The 27,477-nt window shown below is 42.1% G+C and overlaps 2 protein-coding genes across 4 annotated transcripts; one reads left to right on the top strand and one right to left on the bottom strand.

Annotated features, from left to right (window-relative positions):
* LOC109230943 (mitochondrial arginine transporter BAC1) lies at positions 6,009–12,865 on the bottom strand. 2 transcript variants are annotated; one of them, XM_019396436.1, is made up of 9 exons: positions 12,553–12,865; positions 11,433–11,522; positions 10,705–10,806; positions 10,419–10,523; positions 10,240–10,338; positions 9,981–10,169; positions 9,725–9,823; positions 9,509–9,648; positions 6,009–6,354 (listed from the first exon to the last, which is right to left on the bottom strand). In XM_019396436.1, the coding sequence occupies exons 1-9, from the start codon at positions 12,646–12,648 to the stop codon at positions 6,342–6,344; spliced, it is 933 nt and encodes a 310-aa protein (XP_019251981.1). In that variant the 5' UTR covers positions 12,649–12,865; the 3' UTR covers positions 6,009–6,341. The 2 variants fall into 2 exon arrangements, with proteins under 2 accessions (XP_019251981.1, XP_019251982.1); XM_019396437.1 differs by lacking the exon at positions 6,009–6,354 and having other exon boundaries at positions 9,145–9,648; positions 12,553–12,864.
* On the top strand, positions 6,477–8,929 carry LOC109230944 (squamosa promoter-binding protein 1-like). Of its 2 annotated transcripts, XM_019396439.1 has the most exons (3): positions 6,477–6,704; positions 6,805–7,132; positions 8,508–8,929. In XM_019396439.1, the coding sequence occupies exons 2-3, from the start codon at positions 6,840–6,842 to the stop codon at positions 8,623–8,625; spliced, it is 411 nt and encodes a 136-aa protein (XP_019251984.1). In that variant the 5' UTR covers positions 6,477–6,704; positions 6,805–6,839; the 3' UTR covers positions 8,626–8,929. The 2 variants fall into 2 exon arrangements, with proteins under 2 accessions (XP_019251984.1, XP_019251983.1); XM_019396438.1 differs by lacking the exon at positions 6,477–6,704 and having other exon boundaries at positions 6,712–7,132.

Below are 27,477 nucleotides of genomic sequence, written 5' to 3'. Positions count from 1 at the left end.
AGTCATGACTACCGAGATGGGGTGGCACTAGAAGTAGGGTCTAAGCTTTTGCGAAGCTACGACCAAGGCTAGGGCCAATTTTTCGAGGTGGGGATACCTCATCTTGGAGTCGACTAGTGTTTTGCTAATGTAATAGATGGGAGATTGCGTACCTTTATTTTCTCGAACTAGGACTGCACTCACAGCTACTTCGGACACAGCGAGGTACAGGAGGAGGCGCTCCTCAGGTTCTGGTTTTGAAAGCAGTGGTGGTGACGACAAGGAGGCCTTTAACTCCTTCAGGGCTTGGGCGCACTCGGAGGTCCACTAGAGGTCATTATCCTTCTTGAGTACGCCGAAGAATTTGTGGCACCTATCAGATGATCGCGAGATGAAACTTGAAAGGGAGGCGATGCGGCCAGTCAACCTCTGAACCTGTTTTTTGGTGGTTAAGTGCTCTGGTATCCCTTCGATGGCTTTGATCTGGTCGGAGTTGACCTCGATGCCTCGTTGTGACACTAGGAAACCCAAGAATTTTCCTGAGGCTACACCTAATGCACACTTTTTGGGGTTTAGTTTTATTCCGTATTGCTTGAGTATGTCGAAGGTTTCTCTCAAGTGATCAATGTGATCTTATTTTGTTGTTGACTTGACCAACATGTCATCTATGTAGACTTCCATTATCTTGCTGAGTTGATACTTGAAAATTCTTGTTACCAACCTTTGGTACGTTGCCCCTGCGTTTTTCAGTCTGAAAGGCATAACTTTGTAGCAGTACGTTCCTTGATGGGTGATGAAATTTATTTTTTCCTGATCCTCCTCTTCCATGGGGATCTTATTGTAGCCTGAGTAAGCGTTCAAAAAACTCAGCAGTTCATGCCCGGCCGTTGCGTCGATGAGTTGATCGATATGAGGTAATGGGAATGAATCTTTGGGCATGCCTTATTTAAATCTGTAAAGTCCACGCACATTCGCCACTTCCCATTTTTCTTTTTCACCATGACTGCATTGGCGACCCGTTGGGGGTATTTGACTCTCTGACGGAGCCATTTTCCAATAGCTTTTCGACTTCTTCACGTACTGCATCGTTTATTGCGGATTTGAACTTATGCCTAACCTGCCTTACCGGGGGTGGAATGGGTCGACATTCAATTTGTGTGTAGCAATTTCTTTCGGGATACCTAGCATATCTGCATGGCTAAAAGCGAACAAGTCTGCGTTAGTAGTTAAGAATTGACGGATTTACCTGGTTCTTGAAGCTTGCAGTTGGTGTAAGCTTTCTTGCTGTGGTCGTTGTCATCTAGTTGGACAGGGTCGAGGTCTTCTATGGTAGATTCTGCGGCTTCCACCGTTTCAGGGTCTCGATGACGTCTTCCCTTTCATCGCAGCTCGACCTCGACCCTGTTAATTGCTATGCCTCTTTTGCTTTTCTCTTCATTTGTTGAGTGGTCGTACAATCCAGGGCGATACGGTAGCATTCTCAAGATGTGCGTTGTTCTCCTCGTATGCTGAATATTCCCCATGGGGTCGGAAATTTGATGACTTGGTACAAGCTGGAAGGGATGGCACTCATGGCGTGTATACATGGTCGTCCTATAATGGAGTTGTATGTCGTGTCCTGGTCCATGATATGGAATGTGGTTTCCAAAGTGACGTCGCCGGCCAAGACGGGGAGTGTGATTTCTCCAGATGTTCGTTCAACTGCATTGTTAAAACCTGTTAGCGTGATACAATGCGACACTATCTTATCCTCGAGTTCTATTTGTGCAAGTACCCGAGGGTGGATGATGCACCCGCCGCTCCCATCGTCTCCCATAATGCGTCTCACATCTGTATCTAAAATTCGTAAAGTGATAACACGGGCATCGTAGTGAGGGAAAGCCAAACCGTGGGTATCTGACTTATGGAAGATGATACTTTCTTCGAGTTCTTCATACCGTTCATGGGTGATCGACCGTTTGAGATTATGGGTTGTGGTGAATTTTACGTTGTTGATAGAAGCATCGTCGCCGCCGCCGATGATCATTTATATGGTACGGGTTGGTGAGGGCGGCTTCGGTGGTCCCTGATGCAGTTTGTGTCCTCTGGCGAAGCTGGTCCTTCCGCGGTCGCTCAGTAACTCCTTGAGGTGTCCTTGTCGAAGCATGTTTACGACCTCCTGTCTTAGGGAAATGCAGTCCTCGATTTTGTGCCCTCATTTTTTGTGGAACTCGCAAGTGCGTCCGACTTTCTAGTGTTTGGATCTGACCTCATCTTTTGTGTCCACTTTACCTTCGACCGAGCTTCTCCAATACGTAGACTATTTCTGTAGGTGACACACAAAAATTGTGAGCGGATAACAAAGGGGGCATACCTCTATTGTTCCGGTGAGTTTCTTCTGGGTGGGCCTTCTTCGTGGCGGGAAGGAGGTGAAATGGCGCTTCTGACATATGGCAGATGCCGTTCTCGGTTGGGTCGTGGAGCCACGAGGTCCCTTCTGGTATCGTTTCTTCGATCTTTTCTGGACTCGGCTTGTACTGAGGTCAATCGGTGGGTTGGCCCATTAAGGTCGTCCTCGTCTGCTCTAACCTCGGCATAATAGGCGTTGTGTATTTCATCCCAAGTAGTTGGGGGATACTTCATAAGTCGAGTTAATAACTTTCTCGTCGCCCTTGAACCATTCTTGGTCAGCCCATTCTGGAAAGCTGCGACGGCCATTCCTTCCGATACATTCGGTAGGGTCATTCTTACTCGGTTGAATCGGGCGAGGAAGTCCCTCGGTCCCTCTCCGGGCGACTATTTGATAGCGAATATATCATTTACTCTCGCCTCCGCCTTCTTGGCCCCAGCACGGCCCGTTACGAACTTGTCGGCCATCTCCTCGAATGTTTCGATGGAACGCGCGGGAAGCTGTTAGTACCAAGTCAATGCTCCTCCGGTGAGGGTTTCACCGAATTTTTTCAACAAGATAGAGGATACTTGTTCTTTGGCGAGGCCGTTGCCTTTTACAGCGGTGACATAGTGAGTCACATGGTCTTCGGGATCGGTCGTGCCATTATATATTTTCAGGTAGGGCGGAATTTTGAAAGTATTTGGTATGGCATGCGGGGCAGCTTCATCATTGTATGGTTGCTCGACAAACCGACCAGCATCTCTCTTTCGCAAGAGTTTTGGGGCACCTGGTATTTTGTCGACCCTTTCTTGGTGCTCTCTCATTTGGTCCCTAAGCACTCTGTTCTCGTTCTCCATTTCCTCCATCTTTTTCAAAATGGCTGTGAGGGTGTCATCATCTGCATTATTAACAGTGTGAGTAATACCTGTTATTGGAGGGAAATGGCCATGTTGCTCGACCGTTGTCGGTGTAACGCGAGTCCTTGTCGTTTCTATGACTGTATCCTGAGCGGGCTTGTGGATAGCGTGTCAGTTAGACAAGCCTTAAGGAGCTTTTTCACTGCTGGTGGCGTCTTATGTGGAGGCTTCTTTACCGCGGGACGTTGCGATACTGCCATGAGGGAGAGGCGATCCGCCTCGCCTGGGAGAGGCATTAGGCGTTATGTCCTTGCCTTCTGTTTCAGAGACCTCATTGATGGTGTTCAAGAGATTGGTGGTGAGGTCGGTCATTACCCTCGTTCTTTCTTCTCCGTTACCTACCATATCAGATCTGTGTGTACAAGGAAAAGGAATTTCGTTCTTTGTTTTTTTTTTGTTAGCAATCCGTGCTAGTTGTAGATATAGAAGAAACTAAAAATCTAACTAGGAAATCCCCACAGACAGCGCCAAATTGTTTGACCAAAAAAGAATAATATATACTTTCGGTTAAACTATTAAGTTTTATGTAACGAAGGGCTAAACCTAGTTAGTGATAATGTCTTTAGATCTAGAACTTGGCAGTACAAGTAATGTGGGATAACGTTAATGATGAACCGGAAATAGTGCACATATAATATTCCAAAAGTTGTGAGCAATAATGGAGGAATATCAAGCAATAAATAGCAATAAATGATATTTATGTAAATAAGGAGATTGATTCACCCAATAATGAATGAGGTGGATGATTCTTCCTTCTGACAATGATGAAAGACAGGCAAATCCTAGCATATTTGAACTATTCTCAGATCTGATGGAAAAGTATGGAATAATGTGAGCAAGAATCTTGATGAAAAGGTAGAATTTGTATTTTTGCCACAGAGAGAATCTTCTTCTCAGAAAGTGTTCTTATCAAATGAATATCACATGCCTTATCCCCTTATCCCTTTTTCTATTTATACAAGACATATCCCTAACAACCATAATAGTACTAATGAAGAGAATATCCCAGGGGATATTCCTTTCAATGTCTTATTTCAAATAGTGACCGTTACAGCTATTGGCACATGAACAATCGACCTCGGCCATAATTAACTCCTCGGTCACGAACCTTGATGCTTCCTAGTCGACCTTCTGTGACGCCACTTTACACTTAATTTCTTCGGGGCAGATTTTGCCTATACAATATTCCTATGTGATATGATAAGAGGCAGCAGTACAAACTAAGTGTCCAAGTATAGGACAAAAAAGAATAAATAAGAAATCTTTAAGCAAACGCCACAACCGAAAAAATAGGCTAGTTCATAAAATCAGTAGGCCGTGCTAGCCTTTGCTGTAATTACTTTTCCCATAGGTAAAAAAACAAAGGAATCGTCCTTGCTTGAAAACGATTGCCAATACAGTTGTTGGTACATGTCTTTACTCAATATCGATTCGATATGAGTTCTTGGAATTAGAATAAATTCGAAAAATCACAAAATTTTGATGATCTTCTCTATCTAATGAATGGAAAGCCTGCAATATATGTCTATTAATTAGAATCGGTGAACCCTCAAACTGTTCAAAATAATGATGCTTTTAGGTAGACGAATTTGAGTAATGATGCACATAATAGCCTGATTTGCTGTCACTTATTCTACAAAGTAATTTAGAACGCCTATCTGAATGCCTTGGAAATGATTAGGTTTTTCTCCTAGGAGTAGGCAGAAAAAAACATTACACCAAATCACAATAATGATCTATCAAATTTAAGTGATTAATTTTAGGAGCGATACATATAAATTAAGCATGCTCAAGTCATAAAAATACATATAAAAATATATCATGCATTTATCAGCTTGGAGCAAATATTAGATGTGGGTAAGTTTTGTCTAGAGAGGTCCCGAAAATATACATACAAAGGATACAAGTGCCGACTCTTATAGCCTGTTTGGCCAGCCTTCTAAAATCAGCTTATTTTGAGAAGTGCTTTTCTCAAAAGTACTTTTAAAAAAAGTGTTTTTGATGAGAAGCAGTTTGTGTTTGACTAATTAATTTAAAAAATACTTTCTAGCAGTAATTAGTGTTTGACCAAGCTTTTGAAAACTGCTTCTAAGTGTATTTTTCTCAAAAGTGCTTCTCAGAAAAGTGCTTTTGGAGAAAAACTACTTTTTTCTGCTTCTCAAAAACTGCTTCTAGTTCTCCTCAAAAGCACATTTTTTCCTTCCAAAAGCTTGGCCAAACACCTCAATTTTTGGCCAAAAGTGCTTTCGGCCAAAAAGAGCATTTTTGGCCCAAAAAAAAACTTGGCCTAACAAGCTATTAGTCCCCTTCAGAGTTAGAGAAAAGTTTATTTTGCCCCACGTTCAATTTTTCTATCAAACACTACGAGTGAAGAACTACTGGGAGGGGGTGAAGAACTACTGGAAAAAATAAATGAACGAGCACTATCCCTTGAACTTTTCCTCCATATTCTTGCCAAAAAATAAGTTGAGAAAGAATTTGCTCGACATAAATGGCAATCCAATTAATCATTTGAAGCAAAATCTAACGTTTACAATACCAGAAAAGATTTTTGCAGCAGCGGAGCCGCATTGGCCAAAGGTGGTCAATTGAATTCCAAATCTAACAATTACAATACCAAATGAGAGTTCTGCAGCTGCGGAGACATTGGTCAAGAGTGGTAAATTGAATTCCCTTTGCTAGAAAATTTTATAGTTAAATTTTTTTTATGTATACATATATTGATCGTTGAATCTTAATTACGAAATGAAAACTTGCATAGTATAGTAGCAACAAGGATTCAAAAAATACTTGGATCATAGGTTCCACTCTTAACTGTGACATTTAGTCACTACAAAAGAAAAAATTAGAATTAGTTTAACTTCGCTCGTAGCTAACAATATTTCTTGATAACCCATCGCTAAATAGGTTTAGCGACGAATTTTTTCTTTTTAGCTATAGAATATATCCGTCCTTAATTCCTGTTTTTTAGTAGTGAGTGCTTTTGAATTTTGTCTCGAATCCGTAGCTAATTCCTGTTTTTTTTAGTACTGAGTGCTTTTTGAATCCCTTTGTCTCGAATCCTGCCTGCGCCCCTAGGTTTGCTGGCTGTCCAACAAATTATCTCCCTCAATAAAAAAAGTACTGAGGTAACAAGGAGTAAATTCAATAGGTGACATAAAAACAAATAGAAGCAAAAGTCATGATAAATGATCTTCATATTCCTTGTACTATGTTAATGTTATGGATTGTCACGTTCTTCTCTCTCATGCAATAATGCTAGGTCACGTTAAAGTCGAAGTCCTTGTTGTAAGTTTGAGGCCAATAAAAGTAGCTTCATCTGTCAACATAAACTTTCCCCATTATGTACGAGAAACCTATCAAATTGTACTATCTTTAGCTCATCTTTAATCCAAATCCTGTTCTCCACTTACCAGACTTCACATAGAAGCAGAAAGGTATGGAACTTTGTGGTCCTCACATATTCTTTCCCTTCTCTTTCACCTTTATTTAAGCGTCACTTTATTCATCTTCTCACATTCTTGTGCTCCTCTCTAGTTTTTCCCAACTAGTTTTTTTTCCTCCTCAAAGAGATGGAAACTAGCAAATGGGAAGAGAAGAGAAGCATGACGGAAGAGGAGGATGACGAGGAAGACGAAGATGTTGTAGAGGACAACAAAAGGAAGAGGGTCTTGACTCGCTCGGGAAGGAAGGTACCTGGCGGAGAGGGTTCAAAGCTGCCTTCCTGTCAAATTGAGGACTGCACTGCAGATATGGCATATGCCAAGGCATACCATCGCCGCCACAAGGTCTGTGAATTTCATGCAAAGGCTCCGGCAGTACTTATTGGCGGACTCCGACAGCGGTTCTGTCAGCAATGCAGCAGGTTCACAACTTTAAATCTTTCAATATGCATTTGAGTTTAACTTCTATACACCGATGACATCACCTAAAAGGTAATTACAAGGAACTGCCCATACACTTGGAAAATAAGGTAGGCAATTTGCTACAACAGGTTAAATTAAACAGACAGTGTAAAAAAGTTAAATTCTATGCATTTCTAGTTTGTATGTGTCTTTGTGTTGTCTTATGATAACATTAAAATGCAGTTATATGCATAGCTTAGAACACACACAGCCACTAGGCACACAAACAAGCATTTCAATTAGCCGATGACCACAAAACAGGATAACTTTAGCTAAAGCCCTAATGCATCTATATCAAAGATCATTACCTACAACAAGAACAAAACCAGAGTGGCACAAAGTTGCAAGGCTGATAATCCTCCTCACATGTTACGCTTCAGGGATATCATTTTATTTAAGAAGCATAGTTCTGAGTGAAAAGAAAATCCACTAATATCCGTGTATTTGTGCTGTTAAAATAACAATATATTCTTCATGAAAAGCTCATTGAATCTACAGAGTAGATAGCCTTCAGATTCACATAGCATGGAGCCAAAGCCAAATCAAACAACTATTATAACGGTAATTTCTTCTATATGAATTTTGTTGTGCTCAGTGCTGCTTTAAATTCAAAGGTAAGGGCATTCTTAATCAATAACACTAGCATGAAGAACAATCTGTTCGTCGAGTCTCAAAATGGGGATTCGTTGTCGTTCCCTGCCTTTATTCGTCAGGCAGGAAATCTGGACCGAAGATACTGACAGGATAAATATCTGAACCTCCTAGGTAAGACTGATTGCATCTGATACTGGGGTATTCTCAGAAGGTACCTTCATTTCCTATGAAGACAGACAAAATATTACCACTATGGAGAACAAATAATTTCTCTACTCTCAAACAGGGCTTATTCTTGTCACCAAATTTTTATTCCAAAAGCAGGAGGTACGCTTGATTCAACTAATATTAGGGCATGCTAAAGAAGATACACTCATTTCCTATAAGAATCTGTAGTCTCTCATCAATGATGAAAGCACCGCACGGATTTTACTGATCTTTTAATCAGCTGCTTTTAAGTTGCACCGGTAAAAATTAAGTACTGCAAACTCACCATAGTCTGAAAACTGAAACATAAAAACTGAGCAAGAACCAACAGTGAGACAAAGAAATAAGCAAGGGTAAAGCTTTTTCTTTCTAGAGTCATTTCCCTAACGACTAGAAAAGGAACCAACCAGATCTTTGTTTTTTTTTCTTTTTCTATTTTGTTGCAAGGATGTTGTATCTTGGTTCTCTTGTGTCCTCTCGGAACTATTCCTGCGAAATTTCATTTATTTTATATCATTAATTTATAATTCACAGGTTTCATCAGTTGGGGGAGTTCGATGAAGCAAAAAGGAGTTGCAGGAGACGTTTGGCCGGCCACAACGAACGGCGTCGTAAAAGTTCATGTGATTCTCCTGGAGAAGGGTCAAGTTAAAAGGGGCATCAGTCCAATGGCAGAGAAACCGCCTACTTGCGGACTAATGGAAAGATAAACCCCCACTGAAAAATATAATCACGGTTTTACCGTGCTCGCTCTCTTCTGTCACTAGCCAACTTTCCTTCTTAACAAAAATTATCATGTAAGGTATGCATTGAGTAGTAATTTCATTTCGCTTGAAAGCAAAGGAGTATGAAAGTGTGTGTCATTAACTTTGTCTGTTAGTACTTCGATAGTTCGTAGACTTAAAATATAATTATGCTGTTTACATATGGATGCTGCTTGAAAACTTCCCTCTTGACATGCCATCTCACACTTACAAAGTTTCTTTATTTTTTTCGAATTATCATCACTCTCACAGAGCTTGAGTCTAGTTTAAAAATGTTTCCCACCTCAAGCAACAAGACAGCACTCAATGAGCATCACAAAAATTATAAACTTTGTGTGAGAAACAGGTAGAACTGACCTGTTCAATTTAGGCATATAGTTAGTATTCGACTGAACTGAAGCAGATTGGAGTATGCAAAACCGTTTATCATAGAATATATCACCAATATTGAAGCTAATAATGTTGTGCAATAAAGCTTAAGAAGAACACTCCAACTTCAATTAACTTTTTGACCAATAACCAGCCACATCAATCAAGCTACGATACTACCTTGGGTCCTTTAGATAAAAGAAAAAAAAAGAACGTGAGAGAACCACAAAGCTATTAAAGATGCTCGGATTATCTCATTAAAATATAACGTGCTTGTGCCAAATTAGTAGTGTGACGGTGAGGGCACATCAAAAGAATCATGGAGTAATCTTGCCACGAGCCTCTAAAGCTTTAAGCCAGCAGGCAACCAGAATAGTATTGGCAGCAATCAGGATTTCTTACTAGTTCAAATCACGCTTGATTCCCAACAATTTGGCAGACAGCTCCCATGCGACAATTGCAGCTGCATTAGCAGGAAAAGCTCTCACAATTGTAGGACCTAGACCCGTATAGCATCCTCTAAGACCGGATCTCCCATAAATCTACAATAATAAACTGAATCAGGCATTTCGTGTAGTAAATTTCAAGTTCCAAAATACAAGAGAATATGGTAATTACCGATTTTAAAATGAGAAACGGATTTCTCGTATGGTTTTTCTCTGGGGTAGTCTGAATTATAGTTTTTGCTACATCCAACGGCAGAACTGCTGACCAACACTGGAAAGGGCAGATGCACAAATTAATTGAGGATAGAGCATCACATGGAAAGTTTACAAACAGTACAGAACATAACAAGGACAAGAGGTAGACTAATCAAGTAAAGTTACAAGGAGAAGTCATAAAGAATGTGGTAATTCCAACCAAGAATACTCACTGCTATACCACCGAGACCACCACTCATTATTCCAACTCCAACATCAACCAAGTGGCTTGACTCAGAGGAAGCACCTTTCAGTCGTAGATGCAAGTGATAACGAACATATTCATATGTAGTAAAGAAGACAGCGTTTCCCAAAGATTCTCTTAATAAAGTCGTGAAGCCTCCTCGAAATATGCCTGTGATCTGGAGAGGTTGTTTGTCAGCTTAAACGCACACCAGAAGCCAAATTTGCATCGATCAATAAATTTCTCACCCCTTCACTTTTTACAGTTTTAACAGCACACTCAAGTGGACCACTATATCTACTGGAGCTTGGTACCACAGAATCAGCACCTTGAACTTGCATCCTACACTGAAAATCACGGATATAACAAGGATGACACTTTCCAAGTAATTCTACAGCAGGATGTTATTAACTCTCACATCACTTACCTTCACCAGTTCTGATGGGCATAGAATGAAGCTGATAATAGCTCCTCCAAAGGCAGCTGAAGGAACTATTGCACGAGGTTGGGGCTTACCTCCATCTGGTCCACCCTTTAAAGTAAACACCAAATGTTCGTCATTAATAACAAACTACTGAGATGTTGTCACAAAATCGCCAAACTTCCAAGATACAAGTTAACGGTTCTAAGAGTAGTTGGCTTTCAACATATAACTGACAATCTTCGAATTGAAAGACACAGCAAAATCATCGCTGGATGAATGTTGAACAAACCTGCAGCAGTAGTTTTGTTTGGGAGTAAATACCAAATACAAGTGAGCTCTCAAAGGCCATGCCAATGAACGAAGATGTAGCTCCTCGATAGAGCCCCTTAACCTGCCACAGAAATTTTTTATCAGCCCAGGTCCTTCAGAGCCCTGAATCCTGTGCCACACAAGAATAAAAAAGAACAAAAGAAAAAAAAAGATAATTGCAGCATAGACAACAAAATCGACTTTTTCTGGTGTACTCAATAAAATAGGATATAAGATAAGGCTTATAGGTAAAAGATATTATCTCAATTTATTTGAAGAAACAGAAAATAGGTTCTTGTATAAAAAAGAAACAGGATTTGGTGGCAATTTTACTTGATAAACGGTCAAGGCGGCACAACTTGGCATTTATGCAAAAGAGCCTCTAGTGAGCTCCGTTTCCTCAGATCTGTTTACGTTCTACTTCAGTAACCAGAAACTTTAGACAGATCTTCAACGGAATACACAATAAGATCAGACACGCATGAACATGCTCATAAATATAAATAGCGCATGTATAAATTTATCACATTTAGTATACAGAAGACAAGGCTTATCGAAAAATGCGGATAAATTGAAAATAATAGGATCTTTCAACATCAGAAAAGCATTTAAGTAAAGAGATTACACGTTCCACCAACTAAACAACATTCCAATAAACAGAACAGGTAAAGCTCAAAGTTGGATTTAGGAAGAAGTTGAGATGCATACTCCTTCAGTTTGTAATATTCTAGCAGCACAATGCAATCCATTATTGTACTTTATTCCCCGTGCTTCTGTATTGTGTTTCTGGAGCTTCACCTGACAAATACATTTCACTTAATTCAATAGGCAGACCCAGAAAAAGTTACAAGCAGAGCGGACCCAGGATTTGAAGGTGGCGGGGACACATGACCGAAGTGCTCAACCAGTGCCTCATCTTACTTTTAATCTTATGAGTTCCAAGCAAAATATATGACCATTTTCGACATATGTACACTTATATATTCAGATTTTTGCCGAAGTTAACGGGGTCGGGTGACCCTTCTTCTACATGCATAGGTCCGCCTCTGGTTACAAGAACCTCTAACGCCTGCACAAGTATATAGTATATGATACTATTAAGATCTTCCCTAAACATAAAGCTGACATTCAGGAGGGGCAGATGTAGTGTACAACTACTAGGTTCATTCGAACCTAACCTAGTAGCTCTGGGTCAGACCCTGTATATATGTTAAGAAATCCACTAAAGTATAAGTAATAGATTTCGAACCAAAATCAAATGTGCAATGGTAGAATTTTGAACTCGAGCCTTTAAAGTTCCTAGATCCGCCTCTAGTGACATTATAATGTGCTTCAAAGACAATAGTTTACCCAATTTCCTAAAACTTTTACTTAAGACTTTTCAATAGCGATGATGAGCAAAGTAAGACAAAGCAATTGTGACAATCAACTATATGAATCGACGTTACTCTATTTAAACTCATCTCACTGCATAATACAATCGACTATATGAATCCTCACTCACCATGTTACTCTATTTAAATTCATCTCATACCAATATTATGCAAATACTAATAAGAAGGTATTAGAAGTTCTCTAACTAATCCCGGGGAAACATGTGGTTTATTGTGTTAACTACATCTAACGGCAAAAAACAAAAAAAATACAGAAGTCTCAAAATTGTGCTGCATCTAGTTCTAGCCATTCATCTAAGAACACATAAGAAACCAGGAGCATTATTTGTCCAAAATTCTACACGATGAACAATAATAATGAAAGAAAAGGGTTAAATTACAATTGCATAAATCAATTCAGTAATGCAAATGGATGTTTCTGTAGAGGAATTTACCTTGACAGTATCAAAAGGGTGACCAGTAATAACCATAGCAATACCGGCCATTAGACCCGCTACATAATCCTTGTACCCGGAACTTCCCGGATCCATTCTTTTTTCTCACTCAATTATTTGCTGTCTTCTCAGTTATATATGCAGCCGTTTTTGGAATCGTGTGGGTTTTTGAAGGGGTTTTAGCTCAGTACTTAAAGTCCAATAATTTGCTACAGCGGCTCTCTCTGACTACAGTGGGAAGTGGGAACTGACACTTTTTGTAACGGCAACGTGTTTGTTATCCAGGGCATGACAATACTAATTCCATCTTTTCGTTATTACCGAATTCGAGAAATTGACAAAAGTTATCCCTAATGTTAGGGATAGGTTCAGAATAGTCTCTTGGGTACATTGTAATGCAGATTTTAATCCTTAACATGGTGTTTATTGACCTAGAGAAAACGTATATAACATGGTGTTTATTGACCTAGAGAAAACGTATGACAGGGTTCCTAGGGAGGTTCTTTGGAGATACTTGTGGTAAAAGGTGTTCCGGTAGCATACATTAGGGTGATTAAGGACATGTATGATGGAGCTAAGACTCGAGTTAGGACAGTGGGAGGAGACCTAGAACATTTTTTGATTGTTATGGGGTTACACCAAGGATTCGTTATTATTTGCCCCGGTGGTGGATCCATTGAGACACCATATTCAAGGGGAAGTGCCATGATGTATGTTATCCGCTGATGATATAGTTCTGATTAATGAGACGTGAGGCGGTGTTAACGAAAGGTTGTAGGTTAGGAGACAAACCCTTGAGTCTAAGGGTTTTAAGTTAAGTAGAACTAAGACAGAATACAAGTTCAGCGACGTGACAGGAGAAGCGGACATGGACATGAGGCTTGACTCACAAGTCATCCCAAGAGAGAAAGTTTCAAGCATCATGAGTCAGTATTCAGGGGCATGGGGAGATTAACGAGGATATCACGCACCGTATAGGGGCGGGGGTGGATGTAATAGAGGTTAGCATCTGGCGTCTTTTGTGACAAGAATGTGCACCGAAACTTAAAGGTAAGTTCTATAGAGCGGTGGTTAGACTTGCCATGTTGTATGGGATAAAGTGTTGGCAAGTCAAGAATTCCCATATCCAAAAGATGAAAGTAGCAAAAATGAGGATGTTGAGATGGATGTACGGGCACACTAGGTTGGATAAGATTAGGAATGAAGATATTCGGGTGAAGGTGGGCATGGCCCTCCTGAAAGACAAAATGCGGGAAGCAATGCTTAGATGGTTCGGGCACGTTTAGAGAAAAAGCCTAGATGCCCCGCTAAGGAGGTGTGGGTGATTAGCTTTAGCGGGTATGAGAAGAGGTAGAAGACGACCTAAGAAGTATTGGGGAGAGGTGATCGGGCAGGACATGGCGCGACTTCAGCTTTCCGAAGACATTGCCCTTGATAGTAAGGTGTGGGGACCGGCCATTAAGGTTGAAGGTTAGGAGGTAGTTGAAGGTTTCTTACTCCGTACTTCGTGTAAGGATAGTCTAATAGTGTCTTGTCTTAGAGTGCTAGTGGTTCATGTTGGGTTCATACTATTTTTCCACTCCGTTTTCTAGTACATTGTCGTTGTTACTGGTTATTGATATTGCTTTTTCCATCTATTTTTCTGGTTCTTAGGTTGCTGGTATTATCTCTCTAGCCTCTATTATTGTTAGTGATCTATTGTCTCTTTTCGTCTGTTTGAGCCGATGGTCTATTGGAAATAGCCACTCTACTCCACCAGGGCAGGGGTAAGGTCTGCGTACACACTATCCTCTCCAGATCTCACCTCTGGGATTATACTGGATTGTTGTTGTTGTTGTTGTTGTTGTTGTTGTTATTGTTATTTTTAATATATTAATAGAGTCTGGTGCAGCATTTTGAAGTGCAGTTTTTATTACCCCTTTGTTTCATATTACTATATGATACACTTTAACACAGTAGAAAATTTAAGAAAGAGTACTTTTAAAACTTGTGATTTTAAAGAATAAAAGATAAAATATTTGTGGGGCTATATAATTTGTGTATATATAAAAGCTTCCCATTAAAAGTGAAAAGTTTAAAGTTAAATTATTTTCAAATATAATAAGTGACATTCTTTTTGGAATGGATAACAAAAGAAGTTTGTGTCATATAAATAAAAATGGGAGTATTGTATGGGTCAAAATCCGGCTTAGGAAATTAGGCGTGGGAAGATCGTTAAGTGAGAAGACTGTGGTTCGATTTGGGTGGCCAGGCCGAGGTCGATCAAAGCCCAACAACAAGCAATTGCTGAGCGAGTCGTTAAAGCCGAGGTCGAGTAGCGAAGAGTAGGAACAACGGCTAGTGTAGTCTCGGAACTAGCGACAGGAATATTCCCTTGAATATTCTCTTTGTTGTACTTTTTAGGGTTTTTTAGAGAACATCCCATATAAATAGAAGAGGGGAGAAAGGGAAAAAGGCACGTGAGATTCATTATGAGAAGAAATCTTGTAAGAAGCTGACTCTTAAGAGAAAATACAAAAGTTTACCTTTCAACGGTGATTGATTTTGTTGATTATTCTATCTTTCTACTCACACGATCCAAGAAAGCATTGTCCATTTTCTTACTTATTGGCAGGAAATGGAGAAGAAAGATTAAAAGCACTGGCAGGCCTTACTACTAATCTCCTAAGCGCCATCAATGAAACTCACGGAGAAGACGAGGAGAACGTGACACCAAGCGCTTCACCTAGGCGAAGTGATTCACCCCCCCTCCCCCCTCATGGCAGCGTTACCGTTTCGCATGGAAAGGGAGCCTCTACGTCCACGACAAAAGAAGCACCACCAGCAGTGAAAAAACTACTAGAAGCATGGCTAACGAATACACTGAGCAGTATACTCGACAAACCCGCTCAGAGGGTGAGCAGAGAGGGTGTGCGAGTCGACATCGCAACAACAACCAATGAGCAACACACCCCGCCTATCACTCACTCTGTTAATGATGCAGTTAATGACGCCAACGCTGCTATCCTAAGAAAAATGGAGGAGATGGAGAACGAGAACAAAGAACTCCGCGACCAAATGAGAGGCATCAAGAAAGGGTAGATAAGATATCGGGCGCCCCAAAACTCCTACCAAAGCGGGACGCCGGCCGGTTTGTGGAACAACCGTATAGCGACGAGGCCGCACCACATGCTATACCCAAAACATTCGAGATGCCACCATACTTGAAGATATACAATGGTACAACGAACCCTGAGGATCACATCATCCACTACGTCACCGCAGTGAAAGGCAACGACCTCGCTAAAGAGCAGGTACCATCGATATTGCTGAAAAAGTTTGGTGAAACCCTAACCGGGGGAGCATTAACATGGTACTCGCAACAGCCCGCACGATCCATAGAGATATTTGAAGAAATGGCCGACAAGTTCGTCACTGCCCATGCAGGGGCCAAGAAAGCGGAAGCCAGGTGAATGACATATTCGCCATTAGAGAGTCACCTCGCAAAGGACTCAGGGACTTCCTCGCCTGGTTCAACAGAGTGAGAATGACCCTTCCAAATGTATCAGAGGGGATGGCAATAGCATCTTTCCAAAACGGGCTGAACAGGAGCGGGTCGAGGGCGACCAAAAAGCTGTTGAACAGACTTATGAAGTACCCTCCCACCACTTGGGAAATTGTGCCGAGGTGAGAGCAAACGAGGATGACCTTAACGGGCCAACCCAGCGGTTGACGTCAGTCCAGATGGAGTCGAGAAAAGACCGTAGAAATGACAACAAAAGGGATCATGCAAGTCCGCAGCTCAATCGCGAAAGACACCAACCGTACACTAGAACGGCCACTGTAGCACCCCCCCCCCCCCGCCCACAGTGACGGCTCACCCATGCCACAAACAGGGACTCACCGAAACAAAAGAGGTATGCCTCCACTGTTATCTGCTCATAACTTCTGTGTTTCTCCTTCAGAGATAGTCTACGCTCTAGAGAAGCTCGGCCCTAAGGTGAAATGGCCACAAAAGATGAAGTACGACCCAAACACCAGAAAGTCAAACGCCCTCTGTGAATTCCATCAGAAGCGAGGCCATAAGACCGAGGACTGCATCACCTTGAGATAGGAGGTAGTAAACATGCTCAACCAGGGGCATTTGAGAGAACTGATGAGTGACCGAGGAAGAGCGAACGCCGCTCGCGGACGAGAACAACATTAAGGTCCCCCAAAACCGGCCTCCCCAACCCGTACCATCCAGATGATCATCAGCTAAGGCAACAACGCAACAATCAACTACGTGAAATTCACGACCACCCACAAGTTAAAGCGGTCGATCACCCATGAACGGTATGACGACCTCGAAGAAAGTATCATCTTCGATGAGTCGGATACCCACGATTTGATTTTTCCTCACTATGATGCTCTTGTTATTACTTTACGAATTTCAGATACCAATGTAAAACAGATTATGGTAGATGACGGAAGCGGCACATGTATTATCCACCCTCGAGTCCTCGCACAAATGAAGCTCGAGGATGAGGTAGTACCACGCTGCATCACGCTAACAGGTTTTAACAATGCAGTTGAGCGGATCTCTGGAGAAATCACATTGCCCGTTTTGGCCGGTGGTATCACCCTGGAAACAACGTTCCACATCATGAATCAAGACACGGCGTACAATGCCATCATAAGACGGCCTTGGATACATGCCATGAGGGCCATCCCGTCCAGCCTAGATCAAGTCATCAAACTTCCCACTCCATGGGGAGTGTTCAGCATTCGCGGCGAGCAGCCCACAGCCCGAGAATGCTACCGCATCGCCCAAGACTGCACGTACATCCAACAATTGAAAAACAAAAGCACAGAGGCATAGTAATCAGAGAGGTCGAGGTTAGCTGATGACGAACGAAATGATGTCATCAAAGACCCCGACGTCGTAGAAGCCATGGGATCAACTGTGGAAGACCTCAATCCCGTTCAGCTGGATAAAAGCGATCACAATAAAAAAGCCAATATCGGCCATAAACTTCAAGAACCAGGTAAATTCCATAAATTTTGAACTAACAATGCAGGCTTGTTTGCCTTCTCCCATGCAGATATGCCAGGCATCCTGAAGGAAATAGCAACTCACAAGATGAACGTCGACCCACTCTACACGCCGGTACGGCAAGTTAGAAGAAAATTCAATGCCGCAATAAATGATGTCGTCCGCCAGGAGGTGGAAAAACTACTCGCAAACGGCTCCATCAGGGAGTCAAAGTACCCCCAATGGGTCGCTAACGTGGTCATGGTGAAAAAGAAAAACGGGAAATGGATGTGTGTAGACTTCACAGATCTGAACAAAGCCTGCCCAAAAGATTCATTCCCGTTGCCTCACATTGATCAGCTCATCGATGCGACAGCAGGATACGAGCTGTTAAGTTTCTTGGTCGCCTACTCAGGTTACAACCAAATCCTCATAGAGGAAGAGGATCAGGAAAAAACTACCTTCATCACCCATTAAGGGACGTACTGCTACAGAGTTTCGCCGTTCGGACTGAAAAACGCAGGGGCAACCTATCAAAGGCTAGTAACCAAAATGTTCAAAGAGCAGCTCTAGAACGATGGAAGTATATATAGAATACATGTTGGTCAAGTCAAAAAGAAAGTAAGACCACATCGACCATTTGAGGGAGGCCTTCGACATACTTAGGCGGTCCGGCATGAAGTTGAATCCCGAGAAATGCTCTTTCGGCGTAACTTCAGAAAATTCCTCGGTTTTCTAGTGTCGCAGAGAGGCATTGAGGTTTACCCCGACCAAATCAAGGCTATAGAAGGAATACCAGAAAACTTGACCAGCAAGAAGCAGGTGCAAAAGCTGACCGGCCGCATAGCCGCACTATCGAGGTTTATCTCTCTATCCTCCGATAGATGCCATAAATTCTTCGGCATACTCAAGAAGGACAATGGACTCCAATGGAATCCGAGTGCGTCAACGCCCTCAAGGAGTTAAAGGCATACTTATCCTCATCGCTGCTGCTTGCTAAGCCAGAACTTGGAGAGCGCCTTCTAATCTACCTAGCCGTGTGCGATGTTGTAGTGAGCGTAGTCCCGGTCCGCAAAAACAAAGGTACGCAATCTCCAATCTACTATATCAATAAAACCTTGGTCGACGCCGAAACGAGGTACCCTCACCTCGAAAAGCTGGCCCTAGCTCTAGTCGTAGCTTCACGAAAGCTTAGACCTTATTTCCAATGCCACCCCATCTCGGTGGTCACGACCTTTCCCCTGAGGAATATCCTACATAAACCCGAGCTGTCGGGTAGGTTGGCTAAATGGGCCATCGAGTTAAGCGAGCACGATATAATCTATCATCCCCGAACGGCGGTAAAGTCACAAGTACTTGCCGACTTCATCGCCGACTTCAGCGCTAAAATAATGCCTGAGGCCGAAAGGGAAGCATATAGTACTTCCCCGAAGTTACACAACCTATGGGTTCTATACACCGATGGCGCCTCCAACGCGTCAAGATATGGACTAGGACTCGTACTCGAAGTCCCGACAGGCGAAGTAATTCATCAGTCCATACGGTGTCCTGATATGACTAACAGTGAGGCCGAGTATGAGGCCGTGATTGCAGGACTAAAACTAGCCCTCAGATACGGAGCACGACGGGTTGTTTTTCGATGTGATTCACAACTCATCATCAACCAAGTCACGGGGACTTTCCAAATCAAAGAACAAAGGCTACAAAAATATCAGGCAGAGATCTGCAAGCTGCTTTCCGAGTTCGATGAATGCCAGCTCAGCCAGATACCTTGAACGCGGAGCATCAAGGCAGACAGCCTCGCCAAATTGGCAGCAGCTACCAAAAGCATAAACGGAAAAGAAATGTGGTCACACTCCTCTATTCAACCATCGACCAAATTGAGGTACGCACTATTAACCTTACTTAGGTCTGGCACAATTGTATCATCACCTACCTGCAGGACGGCATGCTCTCAAACGACAAAAAAGAGGACAAAAAGCTTCGAATGCAAGCAGCCAGGTATAGCATCGTCGACAACGACCTGTATAAGAGAACATTTGGTGGCCCTCTAGCAAAGTGTCTGGGACCGAACCAGACAAGGCGTGACCTAGAAGAAGTCCACGAGGGTCACTGCGGGGCTCACACTGACAATCGAGCACTAGTTAGATGTCTCATACGAGCAGGCTACTATTGGCCTACAATGAAAAAGGAAGCAGCCGATTTTGTTAAAAAATGTGAACCATGCCAGAAGTACGCTCCCATGATCCACCAAATTGGAGAGCACCTCCACTCAGTCATGTCGCCCTGGCCCTTTATCAAATAGGGAATGGATATCGTCGGCCCACCCCCCGCATGACGAGGTAATGTGCGATTTCTTTTGGTTTTGACTGACTATTTCTCTATATGGGTGGAAGCAGGTGCATTTGCTCAGATACGCGAACAAGAAGTGATCGCCTTTATATGGCGGAACATCGTATGTCGTTTCGGTATCCCCAAGGAAATCAGTTGTGATAATAGACCTCAATTCATAGGGAAAAAGGTCGCCGAGTTCTTCGAAAAATGACACATCAAAAGAATACTCTCCACACCATATCATCCCGCCGCCAACGACCAAGTTGAATCCTCCAACAAAATAATATTGAATATCATGAAAAAGAAACTCGAAAAGGCCAAGGGACTGTGGCCAGAAATGCTTCCAGAAGTGTTGTGGGCATATCGCACCACGCCAAAGACGAGCACAGGGGAAACGCCATACTCACTAGTCTATGGGACTGATGCAATGATACCAGTTGAGGTCGACCAAGCCTAAGATATTCAAATGAAAGCAGGCCAAGCAACGACGAGAACAGGAGGCAAGATCTCGATGAGGCCGAAGAACGAAGAGACATGGCTTACATAAGAATGGTGGCCCAAAAACAACAAGCAGAGCGATACTACAACAAAAAGCCAAGGTCAGGCCACTCAAAGTCGGGGACTATGTACTCAAATCCAAGACGCAGGAGAGCAAAGATCCACGAGAAGGCAAACTGGGGACCAATTGGGATGGCCCATACAAAATCACGGCGGCAGCAAGCAAAGGGTCGTTCCAACTAGAAACAATGGAGGGAAAAGTGCTACCGAACAATTGGAACATCGCGCACCTTAAATACTTCAACTTCAAAAAACAAGATGTCCTCCAAGTCGTACTCTTTTTCCCTCGCCCGAGTTTTGTCCCAATTGGGTTTTCTCGGGAAGGTTTTTAACGAGGCGACGAAGAGGGCATCTCGAAGTTAAGTATCAGTTCATCGCCCGACCTCTCGACAACCTCTCCAGGTCGGCCGATGAAGGGACTAGATAGACTAGGCTTCTCCAATGCATGTATGAATATAGAAAAACATGTAAATCTTCTCCAATGAATGTACAAACAAAGCGAAATACGCAAACTCATGAGTTTCTCATTTCTCCGCCAAGTTTATATATTACGCCAATCTCAAAGTCAACATTCGACCTCGTCCGAATCACTCAAAGAGTCAAACATTCGACCTCGCTCGAATCGACTCACAACCGACCTTGTTCAAATTAACTAACAATCGACCTCGTTCGAATAGCTCAAAGAGTCAAACATTTGACATCACTCAAATCGACTCACAATCGACCTTGTTCAAATTAATTAACATTCGACCTTGTTCGAATCACTCAAAAAGTCAAACATTCGACCTCGCTCGAATCGACTCACAATCGACCTTGTTCGAATTAATTAACATTCGACCTCGTTCGAATTAATCAAATATTCGACCTCGCTCGAATCGACTCACATTCGATCTTGTTCGAATTAATTAACATTTGACCTCGTTCAAATCACTCAGAGTTAAATATTTAGCCTCATTCGTATAGACTCACATTCGACCTCGTTCAAATCAATTTAAAATAAATATTCGACCCCGCTTGAATCAATTTACTAGCCAAAATTCGACCTTGCTCGAGGAAACTTATGTTTCGACTTTGTTCGAGTAAAAACACAAGCCGACATCCAACCTCGAACCAGCTCGACTCACAGTCGACCTAAGTGAAATCGCAACCAAGGTAGTCAATTAAAAAAACATTCAAGGGAAAAATAAGAAGTTCAAGAGCAGAAAAGAAAAGTATTATCACTGCAAAAAGTCATCTTACAATGGCCAAACAAGTGCCCGAAAAACAAAGAAACAAAAAAAAGAACAAAAGTACAGAGACAAGCACACTATTCGGCCGCAGCTCCCACATCGCCATCACCACCAACGCCCTCTCCATTGGATTATTCGTCGTCATACCAAGCATCTGGCTCAAGCCCGTCCAAATCCTCTTCGTCATCATCCATCCTAGGCGTGCCGGGGTCATAGCCGCAAGCGGCACGAGTTGCACGTGCCTTAACACGATCATCCGGGGTCTCGTACAAATCTTGTGGGACGTTGAGATAAGTGGAAACATGAGAGGTAGACGACTAAGCCTGCTGCTGCGCTTTCTCGGCCTTGAGGACGGCTATCTGCTCGCTCAAATCCAAGACTTCTCCTTCTAGTCCACCTATCCGCTCTTCGAGCCTTGCCTCTTCAAGTGCAGAAGTCTCTGCTTCACTAGCCCGCTCCGATTCGAAGACGCGGAGGGTGCCCGCTAGCGCCGCCGCCTCCGCCACAGCGGCCGTTCTGGCTCTCTCAATTCGTTCCAACTCTGTAGCTTTGGCAGCAAACTCATCCCTTAAGCCGTTAGCTCTAGCTTCACTCAGCTTAAGCTCGGCCCGTAAGGACGTCACCTGAGCTTGGAGGTCGACGCACTCGGCCATGACCCCCTTGCTCACCTCGAGCTTATCATTTTTGGTCCTTAACGTCTCTTCGAGCTCGTTACACATGCCTATAACCCTCATGAGCTCATCATACTTGGTGGAATTGACCGTCCTTACCAAGTATGCGGACCAGGGCACGGTGTTTGGTACGGTACTCTCTGTATTTTGACTCCATCCTCTTATAGAGAGTCATGCTCTTCTCCTCCCGACGGGCGCTCTCAATCTCCAGGATGAGAGTCTGATAAACAGACGAAGAGGGGTCTACAAAAACAAATAACGTAAAGGAAAGAAGAAATTAAAACACTAGAGAGAACTTACTCGCAGGACCATCCCAGATATGCCTAGGGACAGGTCCGCATCCTTCAACGTCTGCAAGATCCTTTTCTCGAAGTCCGTGCATAGGGGGCCAAAGCCGGAACCACACGCTTTGAGTTGACCAACAAGTTGAAATCCACGGGGATGACAATATTCCAAGTGGATCCCTCGGTCCTCACTTCCACTCGAGTAAATCTCTCCTCGAAAGTTCGCACTTCCTCAGGGTCGATGTCAGAACCGGACCCTTCATCCTCCACAACGACCGCTTTTCCTCTACCACCAGTAGACGAAGAGCCAACCTCGGCTGCCTCTGATGTTTCCCTTTCTGCAGCAGCCTCCACCGTCTCCAATGGCCTATCTTCTGTGACAACCTCGGGTGGGGGTGCAGTCCCTGCAACTGAAGGGCACGCCGCCTCCACGTCTACAATTACTGCCCGCTCAGGTGTGGCCACAGCCTCTACTCGTTGCCTTTTCAATGGCGTTGTTTCCTCCTCGTCGGGGGAAGATTCGTCCACTAAATGAAATACCGGGCAGGCCGGTACCTCCGCTAATGGAATGGCCGTCTGACGACCAGGTTCGCTTAATATCGGAGTCTGGGAAGAAGTATTCCGCACAGACTCAGCCAACACGAACTGTATCCCGCCGAGGCAACCGCATGGAAAAATGCGGGGACAGAAGCCTTCGCCTTCTTAAAAGTCCTCCGACCTGGCATCAAAGGAAAACCATAAGCGGAAGAAATAAATGCACCACGACAAGAGCGAAATAGTTATAAGGGCAAAACCCAACTTGCCGGTCGAAGGCTTGAGCTTGCACCTCTTGTTGAAGGACGCCCAGTCACGGATCCCTATGGTGTGAGGCAGGACGCGGGCTACTCAGTCACTGATATCGGCGATCAAAGAAAGGGGATGCCTCTCAGCTACAAAAAAACAACATAACAAGTCACGAAACAGGAAGAGAAGGGAAAGAACGTACTCCAAATAATGACACTTACGAGCAAAATTCCATTGTTCAGGAAATTCGCTAGGGTTCGTCACCACGTGCTCGGTTTTGATGAAGAAATAATGGGCCCAAAACCGGCGGTTCGTCCTATCATTTATCCCCGTCACCAACCCTTGGTTCCGCGGTGGCGAAGGTGAATTATTGTGCCCCTATGGAAGCTCGGCGTGAAGAGATGCAGTAGATGGCGGATAGAGACTTAACAGCCGGCCAAGTCCGCAAACTTCGCCAACATAAGGAAGACCTTGTAAAGGTAGGGAGAAAGTTGTGCCGGGCAGATGCTGTAGTAGCGGCAGAACTCCTCCGCCAACGGAGGAAGAGGAAGAGAATAGCTTATCTGGAACGGGTAGGCATAAAATGCACAATACCCAGGCCGGTGAACTTGAATCACGTCATCTCCAGCCGGAACTAGGTTAACGTGGGCAAGAATGCCATATTTGGTCCTAAAGGCGGCAAGGTGCTTCGCCTCCATCTCAGATTTTGCAGGCACGGGGTCATGGGCGGGTTCCTTAGAGAAGTCGGACCTGGAAGTAGGGTTACAAGGAACGATCTCCTCCACGATGGGGAAGCTCTCATCCTCCATAACCGCTGATTCTCCGCCATTAGAAGGCATGGCCACCGATAGTGGAGTAGGGTCAGAGATCGTCTTAGTGTTGGGGGCCACGTTAGTCATTTTTCGCTAATATGTATACGGTAGAACCGGAAAAGAAGAAAGGGTGGCAACGGCTGCAGTTGCAGGAAGCAAGAACACAAGAAGAAGAAAGGGAAGCGAGTGCAGGGCTAAAGAAATCGGAGAATGCAAAAGTTCCATTGAGAAGTTTTCCCCTCTTTATTTATAGACATCAGAGGCGTTCGAATCAATGCAAGCAACCGCCAGTGGCCCTAGAATAGAAACGTAGGAGCTCGAGGAACGAGGCAACACATCGGAAAGATGCACAATGATGATGCATGCATCATGACATCATCATGCACCAACCCCATGATCCACGACTCTCAGAGAGACACGTCATTATTTCGGCTACGGACACCTCTACTCGTTCACCACGCCAAATTTTTTTCCTAAGTTGCCAACTGGTAAAGTCCGCTCATCGAGGCCAACCAGAAGGCGACCTCGACAAGCGAAGGGACTAACTGTATGGGTCAAAATTCGGCTTAGGAAATTAGGCGTGGGAAGATCGTTAAGTGAGAAGACTGTGATTCGATTTGGGTGGCCAGGCCGAGGTCGATCAAACCCAACAACGAGCAATCGCTGAGCGGGTCGTTAAAGCAGAGGTCGAGTAGCGAAGAGTAGGAACAACGGCTAGTGTAGTCTCGGAACTAGCGACAGGAATATTCCCTTGAATATTCTTTTTGTTGTACTTTTTTAGGATTTTTTAGAGAACAACCCATATAAATAGAAGAGGAGAGAGAGGGAAAAAGGCACGTGAGATTCATTATGAGAAGAACTCTTGTAAGAAGTTGACTCTTAAGAGAAAATACAAAAGTTTATCTTTCCACAGTGATTGATTTTGTTGATTATTCTACCTTTCTACTCACACGATCCAAGAAAGCATTGTCCATTTTCTTAGTTATTGGCCACACTTTGTTGTCAGGAGGAAGAATCTTCCACATCATTCAATATTTGGGTGAATCATTTTTCCTATTTATATAAACCTTCATATTTATGTAATACCTTCTATATTATATACTATATAATATATTTTTACATATGTATTTTAATTATAAATAAAATAACTTAATATTATTTTATTTATTATTTTTATAATATATTCGTATATTTAATTTTTTCTCAACATTAATTTTAAAAATATATTAGTAGCATTATAAAATAACTTTTTTTCAGCAATTCTTTTTTTTGAATTTAATTATCGACCAAAGTTGGTCGGTAATTTCTAACCAACTTTGGTCGATATGCCCTTTCGACCTTCAAAATACCGACCACACGTTAATGGTCGCGTTTTGGACGGTTATTGGCCATTACCGACCAACTTTAGTCGGATTTTTGGACGGCTTTTCCTGAATTTCTAGTAGTGTAATTTTCCAAATAACGAATTGCCCAGTAAATCCCCAAAAAAATACCCCCAACTAAATTTGCATGTAAAGTTACCTAGGGATTTTCCTTCAGATTAACATATGATTTTATCGCATTTTCTTTGTTTGTTTACCTACGAATTTTCTCACAGAAATGTACTTGCCGATTTATTTCTCTATTATTATATATTAAATTTACTGACAAATTTAATAACGCTACTAATATATCTTGAAAATTAACGTTAAGAAAAAAGTTAAATGTACGAATATATTATAAAAATAAAAAATAAAATATATTAAGTTATTTTTTTATAAATAAAATACATAGGTAAAAATATATTATATAGTATATAATATAGAAGGTATCACATAAATATGAAGGTTTATAAAATATCAAGGATATAATAGACTTTTCAAGTAAAAATGTGACTTTTGTGATAACTAGAGCAAAGTAAAATGATTTTTGTGTAACAAAAGAAAGAAAAGTGACTTTTGTGTCATGAACACAAAGTTAAATGATTTTTACGTAACAAAAAAAAATGACTTTTGGGTAACAAACCAAAAAGTTCAATGACCATGGATAAAATTAACTCCGAGGTGATACTGCTTCATATTATTTTATGTTTGACAACCCTTATTTTGAACATATATTTCTCTATCGAACTTTATTTAACTTTTCATTGTCTCAAAACTGAATCTTCAAGTTGAGGCTTATGTAACGAGAGAAAAACAACTCATGATGGCAGAAAACAACAAAAACAGTTGGCGTTGGCTTTGTGTCATAATATCATCTTCTTTCATAATTTTCCTCCTTTTCTTGGGGATTTTGACTCGATATTACAGTTACTCTATTGATAAAAGCATCAATAAAATTTACTCTTACCCAAAAAGATTGTGCTAGATGGATTAAATAGGGCACAAATTCGTGGAAGTGAATGAGCTAAAGCTCCATATAGCAGAGACGGGCAATGGGTCAAAACCAGTGTTGACTAGATATTACATATATGTTATTTATGATTAGCATTTGTAGTAATTACATTTTATAAGTTCGCATTTGCTGATTGCGTTTTATAGGTCGCATTTATCTAGAGCTGTCAATATGGGCGGGGCCGGGCTAGCCCAGGCCAGCCCACGTGGCCTTTAGCAATTGATGGGCTGGGCTGGGCTAGCCCATCATTTTGATGGGCATTATAGTGGTCAGCCCACCCTAGCCCTATGTGGGCTGCGGGCCCCCACGGGCCAGCCCATCATTTTTTAAAATATAATTTTATATTTTTTCTTCAAGTTATAACTTAAAAAAAAGATCAATATTTAAAAGTTAAAAAAATCTTATTTTAAAAATTTCACAAAACTTAATACTTATATTGTTCCAATATATCAATAAACACTAAAAAAAAGTAAAAGACAAGACTATATTTCATTCACTAAAAGTCAAAACTCAAAACAAACTATTCAAAAGAACGTCCATGACACTTATAGGATATCCAACACATCATCTTCATCAAACACATTTGAATTCGCTTGTGAGAAGGTTGTCTTAACATCTTCACTTTCATCTACATCTACAATTTGTATGCAAAATTAGTTAGTTAAATATTAAAAATAATTAAATTTTTAAAACTAATAAACGTTTTAGGACTTTGATCTTTTAATATGATGAGCTTAATAAATTTTAAACTTGGAATACTCTTTCTGATATTTTTTGTGTAATATAATTTTTATATTTTATATATTTTAAATACATATTTTTATTAGGCCCGACGGGCAAAGCCCATATTGACAGCTCTACATTTATCTATTGTTTTTATAATCACAT

This window comes from Nicotiana attenuata, chromosome 8, assembly GCF_001879085.1.
Source record: "Nicotiana attenuata strain UT chromosome 8, NIATTr2, whole genome shotgun sequence".
NCBI lineage: Eukaryota > Viridiplantae > Streptophyta > Magnoliopsida > Solanales > Solanaceae > Nicotiana > Nicotiana attenuata.
Note: the sequence above shows the minus strand (reverse complement) of the source record. Positions and strands in the feature narration are given on the sequence as shown.